Source organism: Balaenoptera borealis (assembly GCF_965194805.1).
Source record: "Balaenoptera borealis genome assembly, chromosome: X".
Classification (NCBI taxonomy): Eukaryota; Metazoa; Chordata; class Mammalia; order Artiodactyla; family Balaenopteridae; genus Balaenoptera; species Balaenoptera borealis.
The window spans coordinates 126,425,557-126,450,846 of NC_138881.1; the positions used below are offsets into that span (position 1 = coordinate 126,425,557).

Genomic DNA, 25,290 nt, shown 5'->3' on the forward strand with positions numbered 1-25,290 from the left:
TGTGTGTGTGTGTCTGTGTGTGTGTGTGTGTGTCTGTGTGTGTGTGTGTGTGTCTGTGTGTGTGTGTGTCTATCATATATATAATCACTGCCAGCTTGTAGATAATAGATTGTAGGGAAATGAGAGTAGAGAGAGGGAAATCAGGGGCTTATTACAGTTTGATATGCCAGAGACAATGGTGGCCTGAGCCAGAATAGTAGCAGTTCAGGTGATGAGAAGTGGTTTAATATGAGAACACCTATGAACATAGATACAAGAACCATGAATAATAGATTTTTTTTGAATTTCATTTTATTTATTTTTTATAGAGCGGGTCCTTATTAGTCATCAATTTTATACACATCAGTGTATACATGTCAATCCCAATCACCCAATTCATCACACCTCCACCCCCACCCCCCACGGCTTTCCCCCCTTGGTGTCCATACGTTTGTTCTCTACATCTGTGTCTCAATTTCTGCCCTGCAAACCGGTTCATCTGTACCATTTTTCTAGGTTCCACATATATGCGTTAATATACGATATTTGTTTTTCTCTTTCTGACTTACTTCACGCTGTATGACAGTCTCTATATCCATCCACGTCTCAACAAATGACCCAATTTTGTTCCTTTTGAGGGCTGAGTAACATTCCATTGTATATATGTACCACAACTTCTTTATCCATTCGTCTGTTGATGGGCATTTAGGTTGCTTCCATGACCTGGCTATTGTAAACAGTGCTGCAATGGACATTGGGGTGCATGTGTCTTTTTGAATTATGGTTTTCTCTGGGTATATGCCCAGTAGTGGGATTGCTGGATCATATGGTAATTCTATTTTTAGTTTTTTAAGGAACCTCCATACTGTTCTCCATAGTGGCTGTATCAGTTTACATTCCCACCAACAGTGCAAGAGGGTTCCCTTTTCTCCACACCCTCTCCAGCATTTGTTGTTTGTAGATTTTCTGATGATGCCCATTCTAACTGGTGTGAGGTGATACCTCATTGTAGTTTTGATTTGCATTTCTCTAATAATTAGTGATGTTGAGCAGCTTTTCATGTGCTTCTTGGCCATCTGTATATCTTCTTTGGAGAAATGTCTATTTAGATCTTCTGCCCATTTTTGGATTGGATTGTTTGTTTATTTAATATTGAGCTGCATGAGCTGTTTATATATTTTGGAGATTAATCATTTGTCAGTTGCTTCATTTGCAAATATTTTCTCCCATTCTGCGGGTTGTCTTTTCGTCTTATTTATGGTTTCCTTTGCTGTGCAAAAACTTTTAAGTTTCATTAGGTCCCATTTGTTTATTTTTGTTTTTATTTCCATTAGTCTAGGAAGTGGATCAAAAAAGATCTTGCTGTGATTTATGTCAAAGAGTGTTCTTCCTATGTTTTCCTCTAAGAGTTTTATAGTGTCTGGTCTTACATTTAAGTCTCTAATCCATTTTGAGTTTATTTTTGTGTATGGTGTTAGGGAGTGTTCTAATTTCATTCTTTTACATGTAGCTGTCCAGTTTTCCCAGCACCACTTATTGAAGAGACTGTCTTTTCTCCATTGTATATCCCTGCCTCCTTTGTCATAGATTAGTTGATCATAGGTGTGTGGGTTTATCTCTGGGCTTTCTATCTTGTTCCATTGATCTATGTTTCTGTTTTTGTGCCAGTACCATACTGTCTTGATTACTGTTGCTTTGTAGTATAGTCTGAAGTCAGGGAGCCTGATTCCTCCATCTCCGTTTTTTTCCCTCAAGACTGCTTTGGCTATTCGGGGTCTTTTGTGTCTCCATACAAATTTTAAGATTTTTTGTTCTAGTTCCGTAAAAAATGCCATTGGTAATTTGATAGGGATTGCATTGAATCTGTAGATTGTTTTGGGTAGTACAGTCATTTTCACAATATTGATTCTTCCAATCCAAGAACATGGTATATCTCTCCATCTGTTTGTATCATCTTTAATTTCTTTCATCACTGTCTTACAGTTTTCTGCATACAGGTCTTTTGTCTCTCTAGGTAGGTTTATTCCTAGGTATTTTATTCTTTTTGTTGCAATGGTAAATGGGAGTGTTTCCTTAATTTCTCTTTCAGATTTTTCATCATTAGTGTATAGGAATGCAAGAGATTTCTGTGCATTAATTTTGTATCCTGCAACTTTACCAAATTCATTGATTAAACACCAGAAATTTGTTTCCCAGCCAGAGTGATCATAACTATTCTGCCTTGTGACACAATGGAAGTTCAGCTAAAAATACCCTGAAATTTATTTGACCAAAGGCTACCCTATCAGGAAAGAGACATTCTGTTGCTTCTGCTTAATCATGAGGGAGAAGAACAAACAAGCAACTGGAAGATGAAACTTCAGAAGAGATAAAACATCTGGATTGTTTGAAATGTCTCCAGAGCCTCTGCACACCCACCTGTGCCTGCTTGGGTGGGAAAAGAGTAGGGAGATGAGCTGGTTTGGGCAGGGGCTATGTGTATGTTTCCATAGTATCCCTGAATTTGGGTATCTGTTTGCACATGTGTGTCTATGGAGTGCCTGGGATGGTGTGTAGGCTTTTTTGTTTTATTCTGTATATACTTTCTTATTTTGTCTGAATGTATTTATGGGTGTTCATTCATAAGTGAGAGTGAATGACTATGTGTGTGTGTGTGGGTGTGTGAGTGTCCAAAGAGTAGCTTCAGTTGCTTTCTTCTGAAAATCTTAACAATCACTAATTCCCAGCAATACAAAAAGAGAGCTTCGCCTCCCTGGTGAACTTGGTTATCCCCAATGGACTATGAGCTCTCTGAATATAGGATTCCCTAGAGCCCCTTAATGCAGAGTTGGGCCTCTAAGGAGTACTTGTTGAATGAGCAAATGTCAACAGTTTTAATGCATGCCTGGATCTGAAGCTGTGGGCATTAATGGTCAACAGGTTGAGAGGGGACAATCTAGACATACAGGCTTTCCTGCTGCCACTAAGAGAGACTCACCTCCTCCATCTGTCTTATGTCAAACATGTCCCTCACTGAGCTCTCGCTATGTGTCAAGTACTCTATGAAGTGCCAGGGAAGCCATGGAGTACTCGGTACTTGCCTTTAAGGAGTTCACAGGGAATTTATTATATCTCTGTATCCCTTTCTTTACTCCACACTTAAAAGACAAAGTTCAGTACTCTACCTTCCCCTTGCCTGGCATCACAACCACTCATGACTTCCTCTCCTGAGAATTAGCTTGTTTCTCCAACTGACTCCTACACCTTGCCTGATTGAAATAAGAGCCATGTAAAATCAACATGCCTAAACCAACTCTCAGCCTCTAGTCTGTTCCCCCTTGTAGTTCATGCTGTACAGACTGCCAGATCAATCATTCTAAAACAACACATGTATATTTTTACTGCCCTAGTCTAATCCACTCAATGGCTGTGCATTACCTATAGGAAAAAACTCTATCATGACACTACACAACTGCTTGTAGTTACCCAACAGATCTAAATAAGCTTTGTCCCCTGCTAAGTAGTAGTCCCACTGAAGATAAAGAAAAAAATCTATGTAGTGAGCATGGATATTTCATATTTTTGAACATATTTTTTCTGATTTTAAGATTTTAGTTTTAAACACAAAGTCACTCATTCAACAAACCTTTTTGGAGCATCTAATAACTGTCCGACATACTGAGCAAATAATAGCTTCTTTGTGTCCCTTCATGATAATTTTTCAAATAACGATATTTGGTATCTGAAGTAGGTATTGATCAGATGCTCCATTAGGACAGGGTCTCCTGCCTCAACTCTCCACTGCATGCCTTGCTTTGGCAGAAAGGGAGAATGGTAGGAGAAGGGGAAGTCCTTGTATATGGCTCATGAGTCATCCCCTTGCTAGTTCTGCTGTGCACTACCTTATTCCTTGAATCTGCTCTGATGCTCTCTTCATCCTCACATCTGTAGAAGGACCCGTTTCTAGTAGGTTTGACTCTTCCTCCAAACACTTTACATCACCATGGTCCATCCACTTCCCCGTTGAATAGGGCTTGTTTGCAAGGAATGGACTTCTTCTTTTTGGGGGGGGGGGGGTTGGACTTCTTGAATGACACTACCAGTTGCTAGACTGAGAGTCCCCACCATGTGCACTCCTCACATGACCTATTTGTGCTGATATGTGTGTGGTGCTGAAATGTGAAGTGTGAGGTCAGACAAAGTTTAATTGAGGATAGGGAGAAAAGCTGAATTTTGAAAGATATGTTGTAGAAGGGAAAGGTACTCCTGGTGGGGGATATACGCTTGATATGAGAATAGGTGGGAAGAGCAGGGCAAAAGATGGATTTAGTTAAATGTAGGATGATGAGGGTAGGACATTCATGAGACAAGACTTCTCCTTAGAATATAGCTCCAAGGCCCTGCCATAGGAAAACCTCAATTTATTTTCTTTGATCTGTTGCATCATCTTTCACTTTTACCTTTGCAGAAACTATACTTACCATGTCGGTGTCTGACACAGGGCCAAAACTGGTCACGTAGATGTCAGTCTTAACTTCAGTCACTGCATCTGGTTGAAAGAAAGTAGAAAAGCAGAGTGTTATGAAAGCCTGTTGCCTTAGCTCAGAGAGAGTCCAGTGCAGTACTCCAAATGATAGCGAACTTGTTACTTCTAAGAAAGGATACTTGGTTCAATCGTAGGAAAACCCCTTAAAAAACTCTCACTTGTACTATTTCTTCACAGAGAATATGCTAGGCACAGGAACAAAGTCCATCCCTTTAGGTAACATTGAGAATGGTGGCAGAACCTCCAAACTCCAAAGCTTAGTGAGAGCCCTTCGAGATCTCTAACATTCACACATGCTGGGCTCTCACACTGGTATTATCCCTACCTGTGGTAGGTTACAAATGTTCCAAGAGCCAACCCTTTTCCACTTTCAGGGACGTAGGATGACTGTACTCCTACTTAAAGTACGGAAGGGATGTGTGACTGGTTTTGGTTGTAGGAGGAAGTAATATGTGTCCCTCCCTGGCTGCAACAATTAATGTCCAATGCAAGACCCTACCTGCCATGGTCACTATGGAAGCATATGTTAATATGGAGCTACTATAAGACTGAAACAGCCTGGAATGATGACCCAACACTTGGAGGACAACGGCACTGGAGAGTTGCCTGGATCCACAATAGACTTTGCATCAATGAGAAGTACTTTTGTTGGGTTAAGTGACTGAGATTTGGAGATGATTGATATCACCTGATACACTCTCTTTGCATTTTTTTTCTATTGCAACTGTGTATTTATTCGTCTGTCTTGCCACATAACCCAAGAGCTCCTGAAGGGCAGTGTCCCTGTTTTGTTATCTCTGTATCCTCAGTAGATAGAAAAGGAGCCTGTTACTGAGATGGTGCTCACTGAACATTTTCGGTATTAATGGATGAATCTCATCACATGTATATTTGCCAAGTTGGAAAATGATACTCAGAGAAGTGAAGTTATTGCACTGCTAAGTTTCTCTTTTCCTCCTTCTATCAGCCCTGTTTACCCCATTGCAGCTCAGACTAGCTCACCCACTCAAGCATACCTCAGAGTATAGGGTAGCCTACCTCAGCTTAGCAAAGTCAATTCCAGCCTACCAAACACCTCATCATTACACTAAATTCAAACAAGATCCACTCCAGCCCAGCATACCTGACCCCAGTAGAGCACACCAGTAGTGCAGCTAATACCAATAAAGCCCACATAGGACTTGATATATGTATACTATAATGAGGCTGGTTATTGCAGTCTATGGCAGTATTTTTTTAATTTTTAAAATTTATATTTCCTTTTTAATTGAAGTATAGTTGATTTAAAACATTATATTAGTTTTAAGTATACAATATTGTGATTTGACATTTTTATAGATTATGCTCCATTTAAAGTTATTGTAAAATATTGGTTATATTCCCTGTGCTATACATTACACTATTTCTTTTTTCCCATGGAGAGGTAATGGACACACGTACTCCATTTATAGCATATTCACTATATTCATCCAGTCCTGGGTCCTAGCCCAGATGTACTTTATATCTTATTGACTTCACATTTTCCAGAGCCATCCCTTAGGCTCTTAATACACTATTCCCCTACACAGGCACAAAGTATACTCAAGGCCACTGTACACATCCACAAACATTCCATTTTCAAAAGAGACTATGAGTATCATTTAATAATAATCGACACTGTAGTCAATACACCAAAACACACAATCTACTTCCAAGCTTAATCAGCAAATAACATGTCTCTGAAGCTAGAGTTGTGTTTTAAATATTTGGGCTCTCATCTAGAGCACAGTCTTCCCTCAGAGATATTTCTGTGCTTCAAGGACAAGAGACAACAATTCAGAATGCAGAACATGCCCCCTAAACACTTGTCTCTTCAGATACACTGCCAGATTCATTGGCTGGGGAAACATTGCCATACCCCAAAGTACATAAAACAAAATTAATTAATTAATGGGAGAGACCACAATTACATTTGAATCCAATAGTCCAGGCAGGACATAGTTAGACACAGAACAACTTTCTAAACCAATTTAACTGCAAAACTGTAAGATAGCTATGCAGATTCAAAACAGGGGACCCAGGGACTTCCCTGGCAGTCCAGTGGTTAAGACTCTGTTCTTCCACTGCAGGGGATGCAGGTTCGATCCCTGGTTGGAGAACTAAGATCCCACGTGCCACTTGGCACAGCCAAAACAAAACCAAAAACAAAACAGGGGACCCAGACTATAGGAGAAAAAGGAGAAGAGAGATAGTGGTGAGAAAGTCAGGAGACTGCTCTAGCTCTAAGAGGAGAATGGAGTCACTGTAGGTAGAAAAGGAAGAGTCTTTGGCTGGGATGGGAAGGCTTGCGTTCTGGATCTCTGCCCGACTTGCTGAATGCCTTAAGACTTTTCTCCTTTTGGCTTTTCTCTTGTACAATGAGGGTTTGGTATCAAACAAATTTGAATTTTCTCTCTGCTCTAACTAGGAACTCTGAAAGTAGGGCCAAGCAAAAAGCATCTGACTAAAGGTGCCCAATCGTAGCAAAAGGCAAGTTTTCTCTGCTGCCTGAGGAAGGTAGGAGGTTTGTATAATCAGGCCACCCAACGTGGCTGTTCTCTTGCTCTCTGTACATCCCCTCCTCGACCAGTCCCTGCTTCACCTACACCCACTCACATGACTGACCTTCCCTCAATCATAGGGCCTAATCAGTAAATGCCTATGTACTTGCCTCTGGCCCCAGCTAATGATCTAATCTTTAGATCAGAACTATCTCCACTATGATGATTTATCAAAGGGGCGGTGAGGGGTGAACCCCTCTACTGGTTTCCCTGGCAACCAATAAGCACCAACCTAAAGTCAATTCCTCCTGTAACTGGTAACCTCCCTCCCCATCCCACCTGGGAGTGAAGACTGCCACCAAGTCCTGCCCACCTCTGCTGCACATGGTGGGGTGCCACTCCAGGACCTTGGTTCAGACAAGGAAGATTCCCCTTATCCATGAAACCATTGATGTCTCTGTCGCTGACTCCAGGCTCTTTCTTTGGTCTCGAGGCTGGGAAAGTACAGGGTTTGCAGGTCTGGGGGTTGCAACTCAACAAGGTTTAATGCAAATAAGGTATTCCTCCTCTCTCTCAACTGTTCACTGTCATTTAAAAGACACCCATTGGGACTTCCCTGGCGATCCAGTGGTTAAGACTTCACCTTCCAATGCAGGGGGTGTGGGTTCGTTCCCTGGTTGGGGAGCCAAGATCCCACATGCCTCGCAGCCGAAAACCCAAAACATAAAACAGAAGCAATATTGTAACAAATTCAATAAAGACTTTAAGAAAACGGTCCACATCAAAAAACATTTTTTTAACATCTTTATTGGAGTATAACTGCTTTACAATGGTGTGTTAGTTTCTACTGTATAATAAAGTAAATCAGCTATACATAAGCATATATCCCCATATCTCCTCCCTCTTGCATCTCCCTCCCACCCTCCCTATCCCACCCCTCTAGGTGGACACAAAGCACCAAGCTCATCTCCCTGTGCTGTATGGCTGCTTCCCATTAGCTATCTCTTTACATTTGGTAGTGTATATTGACATTCCCCCAGTGTTGCACACAGAGACCACAAAGCCCCAATGACTAAATCCCATTTTTTGACTAGGAAATCCAGCTGCCTTGGAGCAGGGTATGTGACAACACACAGAAGTACCCTGCAGAAGTATTGTACAGTGATTGAAAGCATGACTAACTGGGTTTCAATTTAGGTTCTGCCATTTACTCTTTGTGCGCCTTTTGTCACTTAACTTCTCTATGGCTGTTTCTTCATCTGGAAAATTGGAATAATGATAGCATGCACCTCAGAATTGCTCTGAGGATTTAAGGAGACAGTATTGAGACCAGTAGTTAGAATAAATCCAGTGTTTAATATATGTTAGCTGCTGCTGCTGCTTAATACTGTTCCAGAGGCAAGACCATATGAGACACCTATAAGGCCAAGTGGACAGAACTCACCCAGAAGTCTAAGGTCCTCAGTCCCAGACAAAGAAGAAAGTATCCACCCACCACTTCAGCTCCTCTGTGTGAAGGAATGATTAGAAGTTCGCTATTTCATTTAATTAAATGAAAAGACCAGTGAATTAGACTAAAACTGATGAGGGCTACAGTTCATAGTCTAGCCCCTGTTCACAGCCTTCTCATTTTTCAAATGTGAAAAATGATTTAATTGGGAAATGAGTTTTTTTCTTTTCTTTTTTTTTTAACAAATATTTTCCAATGCTCCTTGGTTCTTTTTTATTTACTTTGGAGATTCAATTTCCTTCCAATACTACCTTCTGAAACCAAAGGTGAATAGAATTATCTTTTCCTTTTGCAAATTTACTGTGGTATTGGAAGCTAAACAAACATGCCCTTAGCCCTCAGTGGGACTCCCATTGGTGGGGAACTTATCAACCAGTTCCTAATGTCATTCCAGCTTGCTTTTGATCTGAAAGAGTAAAGATACGCCAATCAGCAAGTGATCACTGTGCTTATATTGACTATGTTGCTCATACAAACTGTATTTTCTAGTTTGAATTCAAATAGATCCCCAAGAAGCCATGAATTTTCTCCTCTGAGCAGAAACCAGAGTAGTTTCCCCAACTCTAGCTTCTCCACTCCAGCACACACATAAACATTGGTCTTAGTACTGCCCTTTGGATCCACACAACAAAATCTGCTTCTTGTTCTTTTGAGAGTTAAAGACCTTCAGAGATTGAAGGAAAGTGATCATGGTACACCTAAGTCTTCTCTTCTTGTTCCTTTCCAGATTAAATATCCTGACTTCCTTTGTGTCTCCCCTCTTTTGACATGGTTTTAAGCAACCTCACTATCCCACATTCACTTTCCTCTGGATTGGGTCTGATTTTTTTTACTGGCACTCTGAAATATGTTTTGTGATGAAACTTTGTCACAGTTCTATTAGAGACAGGATCATACGATGAATGATATGAACAAAAGCCAACCATACCCCTTTATCTCATTACAGGCTGTGACGGACTCTTCAATCCTTCCCAATAACGGTCTTCCTGACAATAGTGAGGCTTTAAGGATTGGGACTTTGACTAAAAGAACAAAGTCCTGACTTTTCTGTTTTCCTACATCCATACCACTGGGAATTTTAGAGAATAAGTGTTTGTTATTGTGTACACTTTTCATCTTGAAGAGAGACTAAGCTACTAGAAATGAGCTCCCATGTGACTAGCTGGGTCTGCTAGCAACATGGATTTAGGGAGTGGGTTACAATGACTTATGGAGAGGCTCTCGGAGATCTGAGAGCTGGAGTGCTCTGTTCTGTTAATGGCCTTTTCATTTGTCTTTTACAAACCTTGGGGACCGAGATACTGTAAGTACTCAGTGACACCCCCCCCCGCATAGCATTAATCACAGATAAGCTCTTCAGAGGAATCACAGACAGATGGCTTAAGGAAGCTGATATGACAAAACTCTGTATTAGAGGTCCTAAGTTCTAATCTAAGCTATGCAATTGACTCATACCCCCTTTTGCAGGCTGTCTGGGCAAAGCTCATAACTTTTGACATTTGGTAGGCTAGAGGTCTAGCACTGTGTTTATGCTACTTCATCTAGTGTCTGGCACCTGGAATGTACAGCAAATCTTAATAGCTAGCTACATGTAACATATGTTTATAACAAAACACCAGTAAGAATTTCAGTCTTAATGCACCCCCAAAATTCATCTTTCAGTCCCAAGCCAGTTACAGTTGGTGGGCAGTACACACCATTCAGATCACTCCACTTCATTCACTGGTTCCACAAAAACACTGATTCCTGGGCTATCATCCTCAGCATTTCATCTTCCTCATCATGATCTCATTCTTTAATCTGGCATTTAACATTTAATTTGTAAAGTACCAACACATATTTCAAGTGTCAATTCAAATGGTCCCATTTGTTTGTCACTCATTCTAGATGTTTCCCTCCTCCAACTTTTCCTTTTCCCTTTCCTGTACACCTATTATTTGTTACCTAACTCAATACTTACCCAGCGTGTAGTGGAAAAAGCATTGAACCTGATTTCAGAAGATCTTGGTACAAGGTCGGGTAGTGCTACTGACAAACTACTATGATCCTGAATGAGATTTTTATCTCCTTGAGCCTAGGTTTCCTTAACTAGAATATGAAGTTTCGGCACAGAGATCCCTAAAATCCATTTCAAAAAATATGCTCTGTTTCTTTGGTCTTGTGGTTTCTAAGCCCAGAGTAGATCAGAGGCACTAAATTAGAACTGAAGAAGAGATAGGACAGTGGCAAAAACAAGAAATAAGCACTAATGTAGTAAAGAAAGGGGTAGGAAAAAAGTAATAATATCCAGGCTTTTCTCAGAACAGGTTTCTGTGCTCAGTGCTTCTAGTGGCATTAATATAGGTCTATAGAAGGACCTTCCTAGAATATCTTTGCCCTCAGACCTTTCTAGAGACATCCCTTCCTTGTGATGTGGACCAAAGGCAATATTAGGATTTGTAGCTCCAGAGAAAATGATGGGCAGATGTGTGGAACTAGTCACCCACATAGAAAGAAATTTCAGTAACAGGTATGGAAGAAATAAAACCATCAGAGAGCAGCCTCTTCAGCGGTTCATAGCCCTTCACTGAAAATTGAGATCACTTCCAAGAGCTAGTAGGATTTCCTTGGGGCAATATTATAACAAAATTAGAGAGGGAATTTGAAGCAGTGCTCAAATAATGACCAAGAAATAAGTTGGAGGCCAACTACACAATGTCTTCTCCACTCTAAAGGCACATCCTTGAGCCAGAACAAGCTGAAAGTCAGGGAGAAAGCAATAGAATCTTTAAAACAGCTGAAATATTCTAAAATGTTACAAGGATGCTCTGGTATTTTTCCAGGGCCTACTGATTTTTAGCTTAAACGTAAAATTAATAAGTGCAAAAACTTTGGTATAGGACTCTGGAGACTTGGGTTAACCCTGGTCCTACCTCAAGTTAACTATACCTTAATTTCTTTATCTGTAAAAAAGGGAATCAATTTTGTTATGATTCCAATATTAAAAATATTGGCCATAATAGATTAGAAGAGGCTACCAGAGGCACATACACTGTCATTCTTAAGAAATGTTTGGAACTTCCAGATAAGATGGCACAGGTAATAAACACACTATAATGAGAGATAAAATATAAATGATATAATAAAAAAAGATATAATTGTTCCAAATAAAAGATCAAAATATCATGGAACAGTCACAAATCAAAGGTGTAAGTAATATTGAAGCCAGAGATATGGGTCTGAAAATAAGAAGTAAAGTAAAAGAAACTAAAATATTTCTCTGTACAAAAGAGGAGAATGGAAGCAGGCTGAGTACTCATTGGTCAGAGCTGGGGCTCTCCTTGTAGAGAGGCTAGAAAAAGTGAAGATGAACTGATGCCCAGGGTATGACTCTGTTTGAGGCAGCAGGCATGGGCTAGGGAGGTGGGTGGGGATGACATGATATACAAAAACATAGTCTTGGGATTAGAAATTGAGCTAAGTGGCTTGTTGGACCAGGAATGGATCAGCAATATCACAATGGAGAAGTAACTTCAAAAATACTGTTATAAGTCCAGTTTGGAACAGGGATCAGAGTAGAAGCAAACTATAAAACCACAAGACAGTAAGAAAAAGAGGATGAAAAACTAAAATTAAAACAAAACTAAACTGGTTTCTGGCATGGTGGAATAAGTGCATTACAGCCTTTCTCTCCCAATGATTATAAATAAAAATCTCTGGATGAAATATAAAAGCGACTACCCAAGGACTCTGAAAAGTAAAAAAGAACAGGTAGATTATAGAGGGGCATCACGACTTGGAGAAGCACCCTACAGGGAAATACGTTTCCTGTTTTGTTTTGTTTTTTTCTTCTTTTCTCTTGCAGTTCTGCCTCAAAGGCAAAGCTGCATAGTGGGACAGTGGCACAAACAGCTAAAACTCTGATTTAAAAAATCTGTCTTGCCAGAGAATTAGGGGAAAGGGCCACTGTAGACCAGAGAGTGTGGGGAATCCCAGAGTATAGAGGGTTAAAGAAGAGGATCCACTAATTCTTTATATGAACCCTCACAAATCATAGGTTTACCCTTAAGCACATGCCTAGGACAGACTGAAGGCAGCATGTCAAAGGCTTTGAGAAGTACACTATGATTTAAACCACCACCTAAATTTCACATGAATCCTGAATAGCACAAGTATAGGACAGACTCAAAACCACATAGCAAAGATTTTGATAATTGAACTATGAATTAATATGTAAACCACGGACCAAGCCTTAGGACTATCCCCTCAGTGATACGTGTGTGACATAAACCAAATGCATCATAGCAAAAGCTTTGAAAACTGAAAGAGATGGGCATCACCACCCACGGAAAGCAAGGCAGACCTTGCTTTTTAACTAAGTTGATTGTCTGCTAAAACAAACAAGAAAAAAAAATTCAACATTCTCCAAAGCATTATAACAGGACTAAGACTCCAAATAATAGTCAAAATGTCCAGAATACAATTCAGCATTATTTTACTTAGAAAGAACCAGAAAAATGTTACCAATTCTCAAGGGAAAAGACAATCAACAAATGTCAACTGTAACATGATTCAAATGCTGAAAATTTCAGTCAAAGATTTTTAAATGGTTATTATAACTAAGCTCCATGAGGTAAATGAAAATACATTTAAAATAAACAGAAAAATGAAGTTTTCACAGAAAAATTAGGAAATATAAAAATAACCAATTTGAAAATTTAGCAATAAAAAATGCAATTACAAAAATAAAAAAATCACTGGATGGTCTCAATAGCAGAATGGAGATGACAAAGGAAAGAGTCAGTGAAATTGACAGAAATTATCCAATGTGAAGAATAGCAACAAAATGTCTGAAAAAATATCAACAGAAACTCAAGGCTATGCTGAATGATATGATAATGTCCAACACATAGAGCATTGGAATTCCAGAAGGAGAGGGGAAAGAAATTAGTAAAGAAAAAATATATTTGAAGAAATAGTGCTCAGAAACTTTTCAAGTTTGGTAGAACACATAAGTTTACAGAATCAAGCCATTCTACAGACCCTAAACAGAAAAGAAAAAAAAAAGAAGAAGAAGAAACGATTGCCTAGACATATAATAATCAAACTGCTATATACCAAAGATGAAGAAAAATCTTGACAGAAGGTATTGGAAAATCACACAGTCTATGAAGGAGAACAACTACTTGAAAGACTGAAGCTATATCATCAATTCACAGACAATAGTGAAACAGAATCTTTAATATGCTTAAAGAAAACAACTGTTAACCTCAGAACTCTATACCCAATAAAAATATGCTTCAGCAACTTAAGTGTCCATCAACAGATGAATGGATAAAGAAGATGTGGCACATATATACAATGGAATATTACTCAGCCATAAAAAGAAATGAAATTGAGTTATTTGTAGTGAGGTGGATGGACCTAGAGTCTGTCATACAGAGTGAAGTCAGTCAGAAAGAAAAAAACAAATACCGTATGCTAACACATATATATGGAATCTAAAATAAAATGGTTCTGATGAACCTAGGGGCAGGACAGGAATACAGACACAGACATAGAGAATGGACTTGAGGACACGGTGGGGGAGGGGAAGGTGGGACGAAGTGAGAGAGTAGCATTGACATATATACACTACCAAATGTAAAATAGCTAGCTAGTAGGAAGCAGCTGCATAGCACAGGGAAATCAGCTCGGTGCTTTGTGACCACTTAGAGGGATGGGACAGGGAGTGTGGGAGGGATGCTAAAGAGGGAGGGGATATGGGGATGTATGTATACATATAACTGATTCACTTTGTTACACAGCAAAAACTAACAGAACATTGTAAAGCAATTATACTCCAATAAAGATGTAAAAAAAAAAAGCTTCAGGAGACATTCTGAGATTTAAAAAGACAAGGGAATTTGTCACCAGCAGAGTTATTCTATAAGAAATTCTACAGAAATTCTTCAGGCTTAAGGGAAATAATGCTGGGGGGAAATTAGATTGTCAGGAATAAAGGAAAAACAACATGGAAATTCTGGATACATGTTAAAAAAATTGTTCTTTCTTAATTTCTTTAAAATAGTTATGACTGCTGAAATAAAAAATTCAAACATTGTCTCATGTGGTTTTTAATGAATGTTGATATAATAGTTAAGACACCCATAACATAAAGGTACTTTGGATGGGCAATGGACCGATATTGTTACAAGACTACTTTCTACACTTTACTGGAAGTGGAACAATATTAACTCTAAGAAGACTGTGAAACCTTAGCTGTGAAAATGGTAATCCCTATAGCAACCAATGAATCTCATAACGAAATATTTCTAAAAAGGCAATAGATAAAATAAAGATGTTCAAATATTTCAAAAATATTCAGTAAAAGGAAAGTAGATTAACATAAAAACAGAGGGGACAAACAAAACAAATAATAAAATGATGAATCTAAACATAACCATGTCAATAAATATATTAATTGTAGGTGGTCTAAACATACAAAGCCAGAGATTGTCAGATTGGAAAAAAAAGAGCCAAACATTCTGTGTACATGATGCTCACTTTAAATATAAAGATATAAATATATTAAAAGAATGGAAAATATATATAATGTAAACACTAATCAAAAGAGAGATGTGGTGGCTATGTTAAAATCAAAGAACTATACTGTAGAACAAGGAAAATTACCAAAGATGAAGAGGGATTTACATAATTAAATCACAAGTAAGATATTACGAGGCTAAATGTGATATCCAACAATGGAACTTCAAAATATATGACACAAAAACTGATGGAATTCAAATAGGAAATTTAAAACTCCAAAATTATTGTTGGATACTTCAACATTCCTCTTTCAACAATTGATAGAATGTGTACAGACAAAATTAGTAAATGTATGGAAGACCTGAACAATATTATCAACCGGTGTCACCTAATTGACATTTATAGAACACTCTACCCCCAACAGAAGAATATCCAATGTTTTCAAGTACATTGGGACATTCACCAAGATAGCCCATAAAACAAACCTTAACAAATTTAAAAGAACTAAAGTCATATAAACTATGATCAGTAACCATAAAAGAATAAAAATAGTAATTAATACAGAAAAATATCTTTCCTAATATTTGGAAATTAAAGAACACTCTTCTAAATAACCCGTGGATCAAGAAAGAAGTAATAAGTGATGTTTCAAAATATAGTGAACTCAATAAAAATAAAAATACAACACATCAAAGCTGTGGGATGCTCATAAAGAAATACATAGAGGGAAATGTATAGCATTAAATATCTACTTTAGGAAAAAAGAAGACTCAAAAAGTCCATAATCTAAGCTTCCATCTCAATAACTAGAAATATAAAAAAAGAAACACATTAAAAAAACAAGTAGAATTAAAAATAGAAAAAAGAGGAAATCAGTGAAATTAAAAACTGGTTCCTTGAAAAAATTTGAAAAATTGACAAACCTCTAGTCAGACTGACCAAACAACATAAAGACAAAATCTATGAATATCAGGAAAAATAGAAGAGTAATGTCACCAAAAGTGGCAGAGTAAGGAAATCTAGGTCTCTCTCCATAAAAACAACTAATAAGCTTGGAAAAACTGTCAGAATCAACCTTTACAGAACTCTAGAATCTAGTCAAAAACTTATATCCACCAGGGGAATATGTGATGAAGAAAAAAGGTACTTCACCCACCTATATCCCACAACCCCCAGAGCGGCAACAGCCATAAAGATGTCAGCCCACACTCCTGTTACAGGTTCCCATTGCCAGAAAGAGCAATATAAATCTTATTCTGAATGGCAGGTCGAAACCCTTAACCCCTTTTTGAAAGAGGGATGCAATGGCTTGACTTTGTTTCACTCAAATGGAATCATTCCTAGTGCTGGGGCTGCTTCCTGAGAGGCACTGTCAAAAGCATTTAAAGACAAAAATATTGACAGCAGCAGCCTGGGGCTAGGGATAACAGTTGGGACAAGCAATAGACATACTGAAAAGCCTGAGAAGAAAAAGTTTAGAAAAGGAGATACTTGGGTGAATAAGGATTTTTATAAACTTCCAACATATACCAAGGGATTGATAAGTCCACACACATGCCCAGGGCTTGACATATGCTCAGAAAAGGCCTGAGAAGAACCTAAACTTTCATATCTGGCTGAATTTCAGACCTCAGTATAAAGGGGAAGTGGAAGCTAAGGCAGAGTTAATTCTTCCTAAACAGTTCTACAGATTAAACACAGTCCTAAATAAAATCTAAGGGTTTTTTTGGTAGAAATTCATGAATTGATTCTGAAATTTGTATGGAAAGGCAAAAGAGCTAAATAAAATAGCCAAAACAAAATTTTTAATGCATTCTTAATTTGGAGAACTCTATTATAGGATTTCAGTGTTTCAAGATTTACTATAAAAGTACATCGATCAAAACAGTAAAAGAATATTTGAGTTTTTTAAGGAAGCTCCATACCCTTCTCCATAGTGGCTGTATCAATTTACATTCCCACCAACAGTGTAAGAGGACTCCCCTTTCTCCACACCCTCTCCAGCATTTATTGTTTGTAGATTTTTTGATGATGGCCATTCTGACTGGTGTGAGGTGATACCTCATTGTGGTTTTGATTTGCATTTCTCTAATAATTAGTGATGTTGAGCATCTTTTCATGTGTTTGTTGGCAATCTGTATAACTTCTTTGGAGAAATGTCTGTTTAGGTCTTCTGCCTGTTTTTGGATTGGGTTGTTTGTTTTTTTGATATTGAGCTGCATGAGCTGCTTGTACATTTTGGAGATTAATCCTTTGTCAGTTGCTTCACTTGCAAATATTTATACATCAATCAATGGAACAGAATGGAGAGTTAAAAAATATGCCCAGACATATATGGTCAATTGATTTTCAACCATGGTGATAATGCAGTGTAGAAAATATAGGCTTTTCAAAAAATTGTGCTGGAACAATTAGATAGACATATGCTGAAACATGCTACTCCAACCCTTACTTCACACCTTATACAAAAATTAACTCAGAATAGATCATAGATCTAAATGTAAAACCTAAGACTAAAATTTCTAGAAGAAAACATAGGAGAAAATGTCTGTGACTTTGGGTCAAGCAAAATCTTTTTTAGATATGACATAAAAGTCACAAACTATAAAAGAACAAATTGTTGAGTTAGACTCATCAAAATTTAAAACTTCTCTTTTTCAAAGACACTGTTAAAAGAATAAAAGCACAAGTCAAAGACTGGAAGAAATATTTTCTTTTCAAACTTCTAACAAAGGACTTGTATAAAGAATATATAAAGAACTTTCAAAATTCAGTAATAAGTGATAAAACAAGCCAAAAAAATTTCTTGCCAAGGATCTAAACAGATATTTCACCCAAGAAAATAGACTGGTGGCAAATCAGCACATGAAGATATGCAATCAGGAAATGCAATTTATAACCACAATATGATACCATTAGTAGCCTATCAGAAGAGCTATGAGGGGATTTTTCCATTTGCTAGAAGTATTCTGTATCTGGGTTGTATTGCTAGTTACATGATAGTACACCACAAAGAGTGAATTATACTGTATGTAAGTTGCATATTAATTTTTAAAAATATAAAATTTGACCAAAATTAAACAAAGTGAAAAAAAGCATAAAGACTCCCATTTAAAATGAGTCTATATTGCTTCCATGTCCTGGCTATTGTAAATAGAGCTGCAATGAACATTGTGGTACATGACTCTTTTTGAATTATGGTTTTCTCAGGGTGTATGCCCAATAGTGGGATTGCTGGGTCGTGTGGTAGTTCTATTTTTAGTTTTTTAAGGAACCTCCATACTGTTCTCCATAGTGGCTGTATCAATTTACATTCCCACCAACAGTGCAAGAGGGTTCCCTTTTCTCCACACCCTCTGCAGCATTTGTTGTTTGTAGATTTTTTGGTGATGGCCATTCTGACCGGTGTGAGATGATATCTCATTGTAGTTTTGATTTGCATTTCTCTAATGATTAATGATATTGCGCATTCTTTCATGTGTTTGTTGCCAATCTGTATCTCTTCTTTGGAGAAATGTCTATTTAGGTCTTCTGCCCATTTTTGGATTGGGTTGTTTGTTTTTTGATATTGAGCTGCATGAGCTGCTTGTAAACTTTGGAGATTAATCCTTTTTCGGTTGCTTCATTTGCAAATATTTTCTCCCATTCTGAGGGTTGTCTTTTCGTCTTGTTTATGGTTTCCTTTGCTGTGCAAAAGCTTTTAAGTTTCATTAGGTCCCATTTGTTTATTTTTGTTTCTATCTCCATTTCTCTAGGAGGTGGGTCAAAAAGAATCTTGCTGTGATTTATGTCATAGAGTGTTCTGCCTATGTTTTCCTCTAAGAGTTTGACAGTGTCTGACCTTACGTTTAGGTTTTTAATACATTTTGAGTTTATTTTTGTGTATGGTGTTAGGGAGTGCTCTGATTTCATTCTTGTACATGTAGCTGTCCTAAGTGTCCATCAACAGATGAATGGATAAAGAAGATGTGGCACATATATACAATGGAATATTACTCAGCCATAAAAAGAAACAAAATTGAGTTATTTGTAGTGAGGTGGATGGACACAGAGTCTGTCATACAGAATGAAGTAAGTCAGAAAGAGAAAAACAAATACCGTATGCTAACACATATATATGGAATCTAAAAAACAAACAAAAAAATGGTCATGAAGAACCTAGGGGCAAGATGGGAATAAAGGCGCAGACCTACTAGAGAATGGACTTGAGGATAAGGGGAGGGGGAAGGGTAACCTGGGACAAAGTGGTGAGAGAGTGGCATGGACATATATACACTACCAAATGTAAAATAGATAGCTAGTGGGAAGCAGCCGCATAGCACAAGGAGATCAGCTCGATGCTTTGTGACCACCTAGAGGGGTGGGATAGGGAGGGTGGGAGGGAGGGAGACGCAAGAGGGAAGAGATATGGGAACATATGTATATGTATAGCTGATTCACTTTGTTATAAAGCAGAAACTAACATACCACTGTAAAGCAATTATACTCCAATAAAGATGTTAAAAATAATAATTAATTAATTAATTAATTAAATGAGTCTATACATCAAAACTAATGAAACAGAACAGTACACCCAGAAACTGTCCTATGGATACATGAAGTCTTGATGTATGGCAGGACAGGTATTATATATCAGTGAGAAAAACATGTACTATTGAAAAATATGCCAGACTACAGGTTATCCATATATAAAAAGTACATTGCTACCTCATACCACATATAAATATTAATTGCAAATGTACTAACCTAAATAGGAAACATAATTCATGAAAGAAGGAATCTGAATAACCAATGAATGTAAGATATCCAACATCACTAGATAATGAGGGAAATGCAAACTAAAAAGAGGTACCATTCACAGCTATCAGCCCGGCAAAAATTTAAGAGCATGACAGTACCGAGTACTGGTTAAGAACTGAAACAAAGAGAACTCTCATACACTGCTAGGAGGAAGTGAAAATTGGTACAACCATTTTGGAGAGCAATTTGGAAATATTTGCTGAAGTTGAGATGTGTATATCTTATAACCCAGTTATTCCACTGATAGATCTATATTCAAAAGAAATCCTTACACGTGTGCACAAAGAGACATGTGCAAGCTTGTCCATTCGGTGTTTGAAATGTGGTTCTATTTAGACTTAATGGTATTGTAATAGGCATCTTTCAGTGAATAAAATTCTTTATTTCCCTCAGAAATCTCCATTAGGGACTCCTTTGCAATCACTGTAGATTAATGTGTTACAAGTGAGATGTAGTCTCATTCCCTTTGTTGTGGAATAAATTAATGTGTTGGTCCTGGCTAAGCTGAGCAGAACCCAGTCTTTCTGCCTGGAATCAGACATCTTCACTTTGCTCAAAATGAGCAGTTTTTCCTCCCATGTCTTTGTCACAGTTTTCCTATCCTTTTGACCCCACTAAGAAGAATTTTATCTTCCAGACACACTGTCTGCCAAGCCGTCCTTCCTTAATCTTAGTGTTAAACCAGAAAACTCTCATATTTTTCCTCTTACATTAGTATTAGCCAGAACCTGCTCTTTTTTATTTTCTTATAAGGGGCTATCCTCTAATTTGACATCCAGCTTTGAAATAGTTATGGCTTGTTTCAGTACCCTTTGTTAGAAAACATACTGTCTCCCACCAAACCCTGACATTCACAGATTGGCAGACTGGGGCTCTGAGAGTGTGCTGTTCATTTTTACCCTGCTTCACTATTTCTCTCAAACATAGCAGTGATGAGAAACAAAGAACCCTGTACTTGGAACCAATAGCCCTGAGATTGAGCCCTGGCTCTACTGTTTATTGACTAATAAACTACCTTAATCATTTTAGTCTTAGGTTCCACCACTATGAAATAGAGATATCAATATCTCCCCTCACAGTTCCATTGTGAGAATTAAATTAGATAACAGATGCTAGATGTGAAAAAAAGTACTTGGAAATTGTAAAGGGGCACTCATAGTATAAGATCTTGAGTATGGAGTTTTGAGTCAGGTAAAGTCAATGATAGACTCAGAGATACCAACAAGCTTCATTGACTAAACCTTGTCTCTGTTCCCCACCTGATCTAAGGCTACCTCCCTACTAGATATTGCTGATAGCCATCCCCATTAAAGGGTGAGGAAATGACCAAATAAAACAATAATAATGTTGGGAGGCTGCTATTGTCATTTGATGTCTGCATTTATTCTTGGTCCTGGCCTTTTATGGCTGCAGGTACCAGAAGACCTATACCACTTTAATTCACTTTGGGCTTCTGCTGCCAAAGTTCCCATGCTAGGTCAGCTCTGCCTATTATCCTACTGCAAAGGATTCTAGACCAATATACCATTAAAAAGAGGTGTTAAGAGATTTGGAAGCAGAGAACCTGCTTCCTGACTTTCCTTACCTCTCACTTCCCCATTCTCATCATAAATAAGACTGAGCAGTAGATTTGGTATCTTAGGCTCAACTTTCTGCCAGGTGAATATACTTCTTCACTCCTGAAACCAGGGGTCTCTCCAATGATCTATATCCAAATTTATGGCCTAGGGTTCAATATCCTTCCACCTCCATGGTGAGTGGCTCCATGCTGAACATGCAGGTGACTACACTTCTGCTAACACTTCTGGGACCTCATCTCCTGTAGAAACTCCAAAGTGAACTGTCCTTGACCAACTTTGATCTCAATGCACTTGTCCTCTTATGCATAAGAGGAAAAGTGATGATTGGAAGGCAGTTTTCCCGATAGATCTTCACCAAGAGGAGTACGCTAATAACAATCTGTGTAACACCCGAGCTGTTTTCTAAACTTGATAGACTCCATATTTTCTTAAAAATGCCTCTTGATACAATAGCATATTTGAACAGCTTCCTGTTTGTCATTTCAAACTCAAAATTCCTTGAATACCTGATTTAAATGATTTTTAACTACTTATGTCAGCATCTTCTCTGGGCCAACCAGAAGAAATACATATTTGTTAGTCCTGAGATGGAATTTCTGAGCCACATCTTATCTGTCACGGATTCTGTGTGATATTGAACAAGATGTCAGTAATTCTGCAGTGAGGGCTTTCCACTGTTGATGGATGGTTTAATCTTCAGTTTTCTCCACTAACAATCTTCATGACGTCCTCTCCTAGAATCTTGAAGATGATGAGACAGATTGTTATGTAGTCATAGAAAATTTCGTATTAAGCCTGCATGTCTACTTAAATTAGTCTAGCATGCATAGGAGGCATACCAATGCACAGTGGAATCACGTAAATACTCAGGTTTACATAAGAGACTGTACTTGGAGGCATAGAGTGCAAAAAAAAAAAAAGCAAACAATGTATATTCTAAAAGAGGAAGCCTATATCTAGGCATTTCACAATGCCACTCTATTGAGTCAAATAATCGGATTTATAACAATGAGTATGGCTCTCAGGGACTTTTGGTGGCCCCAAATCAGAAACATCACCTTACAGTATATCACTATCTATGGCACCTTTGTGGCCTGAGAGTTTATTGCAATCTTCCCTAACCCTCAATATTCCCTGAGCATTATTGGATTTAATCTCTGACCTCTTATTCCAATGGGGTAAGACATCACTCATTGCTGCTTACTCTTATCCTGTTTGTGAAAGTGCTCTTCTACCTCCACGGACAACCAAGCTACCTCATTTCTGTCTGCACTCTCCTCTGAGTTTTGAGCATATCAGCTGGGTCTTTGAGAACTGCAACACTTCTTATACCTCCCAGTGATATTGTCACTGATCAATTTACATTCCTACACTCTTCCAGACAAAAGACACCTTTCCATAAAAACAGTAGCTTTCCTTACAATGACTACCGCAAGTGGCATTCTGATAGCTGGCCATTCCCTTGGCAAGCCAGGTTTCCCAGAAGAACTTTCATTATATCTGCTGGACTAGTGGTTAGGATAAGGAGTATATTGACCAATACTGGACTTGAGAAGGCACAAGATGACACTTGGTCCTCCTTTCAATAGATACGAATTACCAGCCCAAATTTCAGCTCAGTGCTCAAAGCTGGATGACAATTAACTCCCTTGTGCCCTTCAGGATTACAGTAATCATCAATCTAGTTGCCTTCTGACTCTACAGCTGACTTGCAGACATTTCCACTCTTCATTATTTTCTTCTAGATTCTGTCTCTTTCTCAGGAATCAGTTGGGATAATCCAGAAAAGTGGAGTATCTTTTAAAGGAGTTGTTAAACACACAATGCCTTCAACAGCTCTGATACCTAGTTCAGTGGAATACATCCAGAAAAGCCATCACAGTGCTATGTCTCCCACCTTCAGAATGTACCAAAGACTGTCCAAGCCTTCCACTTAGTGTCCCCAGGGAAACAATGGTCTTATTCCACCTATGGCAAGGGTTACAGAGAGGTGGTACTGAACCAGCTTAGAACGGTGAATAGCTCCCATAAGCAAGGCCAAAGGTAATATATAGTATATCTGTGTAGCTTTGCAACAATAACTCAGAAAACTCTCCAGGTTCTATATTCTACCTTTCCTTCTTCTTTTCTCACTCAGCAAATCTACTTTTCTTGCACTGCTCTTATGATTTCCATACTGTTGCCTGGTAACTGGTTTATTACTCTTGGCATAGTCTGCACCAGTTGGATTGTCTGCTTGGGCTCTCACTGCTAATTTCACTCCTGAGTATTTTCTTTTAGAGATTTCTTATCTGCACATTCGGCAGCCCTAAAGTTAGTCATTCTCCACCTAGCTTTGACACCAAGAATTCCAGCCTGAGTTTGAAACACTGAGCCCTCACTTTTTCCAGAGAGAAAAACCATGATACAGACACCTAAAAAGCTAACCCCCCTGCCAAAGGCAAAGAAGTAAATGCTACACAGATCCTACTAAAGACATGAGGTTTGGATAAGCAGTGGTCAATTCCTACTAAGGGAAACAATAAAAATGATAACTCATATTTACAGTGTTTAATTTTAGAAAACACTTTTGTATATATTATTTCATTTGCTTCTCACAATAAACCTGTGAGGTAAGTATTCATTCATTAAACAAATACTGAGGACTTACTATGGGCTAGGTAGTATTTGGCAATTCAGCAGTGAATCAAAGAGTCAAAAAATCCCCGCATTCCTAAAACTTACATTCAAGTGGGGGAGAGTAGATAAAATATTTGTAAACTATGGTAATGCAATAGTTGCTATAGGGAAAATAAAGCTGGAATTTGGATGAGAAATTTTAAATACAATGCAAAAAAAGGCCTCATTGAGCAGGTGCCATCCGAGCAAGAGGAGGTTTGTGTAATAATTCAGGTGATAGATGATGGTGGCTCACACCAAGCTGGTAGCAATAGAGGTAATGGGAACTGGTCAGATTTTTGGATGTTTTGATGGCAGAATTTGTTACTGGATTGGATTTGGAAGAGGAGTTGTATCCTGAGCAGCTATCATGTGTGCTGGTTACCCTCATTTTGTTGACAAAGGTGGGACATGATGGCTTAGAGAGGTCAAATGACTTTCTTAAGGTCACTCATCTAGAATGAGCCAAAATAAAGTTATAAATTCAGGTCTTCTAGCCCATGCTTGAAGACTTCATGGTGGAAATGGTATTTAAGTTTTGAAGAAAAATAAGACCTTGAACGGTAGAGAGTTATGAGTGCATGCTAAACTAAGGACATAACATGAATAAAGCCATCACTGGGCTTCTAAACTGCTGATGGTACTTCTACTAGACCAAAACATAGGGAGGTCTCTGTGATGAGTCCTGAAGCACTCAAAGCAGAGGAACAGAGAGATTAATGACTAAGAGAAGAGAAAGAAGGCAAAAGAATTAAGCATGAAATCGAAAGATGATAATCAAATGAAAGACACTAGCACAAACAAGAGATCAGACAAAAGAGTGAGAGATCACAACTTTATACTGAGCTCTTGAAGAAAGTTGAGCACAGTGAATAGGAACTAGTCAAAAGCAGGTATTCCTGCTGATTTGGAACCTTGCCACCCAGAGTTCACACAGTGAAATGACGAAGCGTCCAAGACAGAAAGCAGCGAGGGGTCAGGTACAAGAAATCTGTTTTCAACCCTCGGTAAGTGAGGCAGAATGGGAAGTTGATGCCACAAAAGAGAAAAGAGAGAACTATCTGTATAATAACTTTGTGTCCAACCGAAAGATATGAATCAGGAGAAAAGAAAGCAGAGACAAAAATCAAGGCCTATGGGATCACGTCAATTATATCCCATTCATGGTTTTCCCTATACCTCTTCTATGGGCAAAACTCTGTGCTCAGTACT

At 38.3% G+C, this 25,290-nt stretch overlaps 1 protein-coding gene across 2 annotated transcripts in view; it reads right to left on the bottom strand.

The window, feature by feature from the left end:
- Window positions 1–25,290, bottom strand: part of GABRA3 (gamma-aminobutyric acid type A receptor subunit alpha3) — a 606,794-nt gene that overhangs the window by 83,431 nt on the left and 498,073 nt on the right. For both annotated transcript variants that reach the window (XM_082376147.1, XM_082376148.1), the window contains exon 4: window positions 4,440–4,507. In XM_082376147.1, coding sequence (XP_082232273.1) covers window positions 4,440–4,507 — 68 coding nt within the window. The remainder of the gene's footprint in view (window positions 1–4,439; window positions 4,508–25,290) is intronic.